Genomic DNA, 5000 nt, shown 5'->3' with positions numbered 1-5000 from the left:
CGTTGGTAATTGAATTATCTGTCGTTCACTTTTGTTGGTTACTTGAACCGCTGGTTCGTAAAAATAGATGCCAGTGTTCAAAATCTATGGGCACAAATTTCAATTCATTGTTACGTAATTGTATTACTACAACTTGTCAAGTTTAAGAGTTAAAACTCTTCCAACTTTGCCTCAGAGTTTCATTTAATTATGGTGATCGTGCCATACCCCCCCCCTCTCTCTCTCTCTCTCTCTCTCTCTCTCTCTCTCTCTCTCTCTCTCTCACACACACCCACAAACTTGACGGGTCTCCTTCCTTATCTAAGAGCTCTCTCTACTCTCTCTCTCTCTCTCTCTCTCTCTCTCTCTCTCTCTCTCTCTCTCTCCTCATACACTACCTCAAACTTGAAATGGGGCTCTTCCTTATTTAAAGCTCTCTCTCTCTCTCTCTCTCTCTCTCTCTCTCTCTCTCTCTCTCTCTCTCTCTCTCTCTCTCACCGTCTTCCTAAAACGATATTCATTTATCATTTAAACTGAAGAAACTTTATTTCAGATATTTAAACTTTATTTCAGATATTTATCTCATTTCAGTTAATCATATCGGTAATCATATTATACATAAACCATTCACGTTTCCTAGTGACATTTAATAACTAGACGTATTAGGAAACCTAATGACATTTTGTAGTATCAATTACAGGAAAAATAGCAAAACAATTAAGGCTCATTATATCTGGATGAAGTGTGAATGTAGCGATGAAACTGCTCATGAGTCTGTTCATAAATAGGTACCTGAAATTGTAAATTGGAAATTGGACATATTTTTTTTATATTTTTGTTGTTCAACATGGGGAAGCTATGGAGTGCCATTTTTGGGATATCAGTGAACTCGATATTCATTATGATTATTATATATATATATATATATATATATATATATATATATATATATATATATATATATATATATATATGTGTGTGTGTGTGTGTATGTATATATATGACTATTTATCACATCAATGTGATTCATATACAATCAGAAAGTTACAAACGTCCTTTAATATCCAATTGCTCTCTACTCGGAAATAATATATTTTCATATATGTTACCGAAGGGGAATTTTTAGTTATAATAAGTCCACTGTCCCGTGGGTCGAACCAGCGACGGACGAGGAATCAGGACTACAGTGACGCACCACTAAAATAGAGGAATTGGATATTAAAGGACGTTTCAGCTTGAATGTATATATATATATATATATATATATATATATATATATATATATATATGAAAGAACTACTTTACTTATAAATGCTTCCACAAAAAGAGACAGATATATACAGAAAGACATCTAATGAATAGCTAGTATGCATACACTAAGACAAAAAGTTGCTTCTTACATACTATCACGTTTGACGCCATTCAGAATAATGAGAATCTCATTTATATAATTGAAGCAACGAATTTTTTTTCCTTTAGAAACCCAGCCCATTTAGTTAATAAACGCTTCATTTATAGCAATAGAAACCCAGCCCATTTAGTTGATAAACGCTTCATTTACAGCAACGAAAGTCAGCTGTCAATTATTAAGACTAGTTAGTTCCATGTAAACCTTCGAATTGCCAAGTAATCGTGTCCAGGGAACTATCGTGACTATGCAACAACGATAGCATTTGATTAACATATCAGTGATATTTAAATTTAATTTGTTCTTGTGATGAAGGTAAAGGTAAGCTTTTGGGTTATGGCATTTGTTAAAGTCCGAGTATCCTTTTCAATTGAAGAAAGATTAGCGATATTATTTTTAGTTTTCTGTAAAAGAAAACTATTGTGCCGGCTTTGTCTGTCCGTCAGCACTTTATTTTGTCTGCACTTTTTCTGTCCGCCCTCAGATCTTAAAAACTACTGAGGCTAGAGGGCTGCAAGTTGGTATGTTGATCATCCACCCTTCAATCATCGGACACACCAAACTGCAGCCCTGTATCCTCAGTAGTTTTTATTTTATTTTATTTTATTTTAAAGTTAGCCATAATCGTGCATCTGGTAACGATATAGGCCAGGCCACCACCGGGCCGTGATCAAAAAGTTTCATGGGTCAGGCTCCTTTAAAGTATCACCGAGACCACTGAAAGATACATCTATTTTCGGTGGCCTAGATTATTACGCCGTAGCGGCTGTACAGAAAACTCGATTGCGCCGAAGAAACTTCTGCACATTTTTTACTTGTTTAATTAAGTAATTGCATTATTTAAGTTTTTGTGAGACTACATTGAAGACTTCCTCAAGGAACATAATATTCTCGAGATACTTTGCTATGATTTTTCTTTTCTCAAGAAGTTCAGTAGTCTCCTTAACGAAATCTCTCTCTCTCTCTGTCTCTCTCTCTCTCTCTCTCTCTCTCTCTCTCTCTCTCTCTCAATATTAATTTTTTGTCACATGAGATACTTAGCCATAATGATTTCAGGAAGTTCAGTGGTCTCTAAAGAAGTTTGTCACTTATGCTCTCTCTCTCTCTCTCTCTCTCTCTCTCTCTCTCTCTCTCTCTCGGATGAAATGCTCAAAAGTAATATTTCTAGGAAATCAAGTAGCTTGTTTAATGAGTTATCACTTATCTCCTCTTTTCTCTCTGAAGCATTATTCTTTCCTCATGATGACGGACGGATTTCATGCCTACAAACTTTGAAACCCTAAAACGTTTATTAGATAGCCCATTATCCAGCGGCGCCCTTTTATCCAGGCGGAGCAAACTTCGCCTTATTTTAATCTCAACTTTTCTCGAGCGAAGAAGACCAACGCTACCCGAGTAGGCTGGTGCCCTCATACTTCCACACGTTTTGCCCCCTGTCTTTCAGAGCTGCTTGCTTGCTTGCTTGCTTGCTTTGGCTGCTTTCTCGCCTTCTTTTTGGCTGCTTGCTTTGGCTGCTTTCTCGCCTTCTTTTTGGCTGCTTACTTCGGCTGCTTTCTCGCCTTCTTTTTGGCTGCTTACTTCGGCTGTTTTCTCGCCTTCTTTTTGGCTGCTTGCTTGCTTGCTTACTTCGGCTGCTTTCTCGCCTTCTTTTTGGCTGCTTGCTTTGGCCGTGCTCTCGCCTTCTTTTGGCTGCTTGCTTGCTTGCTTTGGCTGCTTTCTCGCCTTCTTTTGGCTACTTGCTTTGGCTGCTTGCTTGCTTGCTTTGGCTGCTTGCTTGCTTGCTTTATCGCCTTCGTTCCTTCCTTCCTTCATGCTTCCACAAGTTTTTCCCCCTGTCTTTCAGAGCTGCTTGCTTGCTTGCTTCCTTCCTTCCATCCTTCTTGCTCTGCTTGTGCTTGTGCTTGCGCCTGCTTCATATAACTTGACTCGAATAAGGGAGTATATGAAGTGGGCGAGGGAATAATGGAACGGGAGGAGAAGGAGGAGGAGGAGGGGTATGGGGGAGGATTGAGGCTAGGGGTGGTGTTTACAGGAAAGGTTTTGAAGAAGAAGGAGGAGAAGGAGAAGGATGAGATGAAGAGGAGGAGGAGAAGAAGTGGAAGAGGACCATGAGGAGGAGAAGAAGAAGAGGAGGACCAGGAAGAAGAGGAGGAGGAGTAATAAGAAGGTAGGATGAGGAGGAAGAGGACCAGGAAGAGGAGGAGAAGGAGGAGGAAAGAGAAGAAGAGGAGGAAGAGAAGAAGAAGGAGGAGGAGGAGAAGAGGAAGAGAAGAGGGAGGAAGAAGAGAAAGAAGAAAGAAAAGAGGAAGAGGAGGAGGAGGAGGGAGAGAACCAGGGGGTGGTGGTGGTGGGGGGGGAGGTATAACACCGCGGAACCTGCATAAAGCTATCGATTTAATGCGAAGTTCATAAAAGCAGCGGCGGCGGCAGCGAACGCCGGCAAAAGGCCCCGCTCGGCGTTTTCCGCTTTTCGGCATCACGGGCACAGAGAGAGAGAGAGAGAGAGAGAGAGAGAGAGAGAGCGAGAGCGGTTCCGCGCACATAAATAAACTTCCGGACGCTTATATAAAATATGGAGATGTAATCTTCACGCCCCCGAATTTTAATCCAAAATACGGGCCATTTGTCGGTGAAGGTCGCTTGAGAAAAGAGGATGGGAACTCGAGAAGATTATTACTGTTATTATGCCATTCCGAAATGATTCTCCTGGTTTTGTGTGTGTGTGCGTTTGTTTATTCAATATCTTAACATTGAGATATCAGCTATTTTATATTGTTTTAGATTTCCGCGACGACTCGAACTATTTTTATTTTATCTTTGTGTGTTTATTTATTGAATTTATTCTTTGGAATATCAAACATTTTAAATTGTTGAAGGAAGGTTTGTGTGTGCGTTTATTTATTCAATATCTTAACATTGAGATATCAGCTATTTTATATTGTTTTAGGTTTCCGCGATGACTTGACCTATCTTTATTTTAGTTTTTGTGTTTATTGAATGTATTCTTTGGAATATCAAACATTTTAAGTTATTGAAGGAAGGTATTTCATCTTCCTTCTCCCAGAAATGATTCTCAGCGCGGAATTAACTTTTTTTTTGTTTATTACATTTCTTAATGAAAATACCAGATATTTCAAATTGCATGTGGTATATATATCGTCTTCCTCCTTCTCCAGTCCATTAGAGGAAAAAATTCATCAGCAACTTCGTACTTTTTTATCCCTTTTTATTCTTATATCAAGATAATTTCCTGATGTAAAACTGAATATTCCGCACCGATTATAATAAACAAACCACACTGCCAATTTATAAAAGTCTCTCTCTCTCTCTCTCTCTACTCTCTCTCTCTCTCTCTCTCTCTTTTCTATTCTATATGTATTAAGTAAATATATATACTGTATATAAATAAATTGTTATATATATATGTAAAATATATTTATATTATATTGCTTATTATCTTTTTATTTCTCATTTATTTATTCAGGATTTCATCCTGTTTCCTTTTCTTCCATTGCATCGGATCCCATATTTATGAGCCATAACATTGCAGCGTATTACGACGTAAAAACAGTATATATATATTTATATTTTTTTATATTTATTTCTCAGGATA

General features: G+C 38.1%; 2 protein-coding genes across 2 annotated transcripts in view; one reads left to right on the top strand and one right to left on the bottom strand.

Annotated features, from left to right (window-relative positions):
* The window catches only part of LOC136841468 (neuropeptide Y receptor type 6-like), a 393507-nt gene that overhangs the window by 182010 nt on the left and 206497 nt on the right, over window positions 1-5000 (top strand). The window lies entirely within an intron of this gene.
* Window positions 2828-3199, bottom strand: LOC136842180 (uncharacterized). The gene has a single exon (XM_067109540.1). It carries the CDS (start codon window positions 3197-3199, stop codon window positions 2828-2830), a length of 372 nt encoding a protein of 123 aa, XP_066965641.1.

Source organism: Macrobrachium rosenbergii, chromosome 9, assembly GCF_040412425.1.
Source record: "Macrobrachium rosenbergii isolate ZJJX-2024 chromosome 9, ASM4041242v1, whole genome shotgun sequence".
NCBI classification, from domain to species: Eukaryota; Metazoa; Arthropoda; class Malacostraca; order Decapoda; family Palaemonidae; genus Macrobrachium; species Macrobrachium rosenbergii.
Note: the sequence above shows the minus strand (reverse complement) of the source record. Positions and strands in the feature narration are given on the sequence as shown.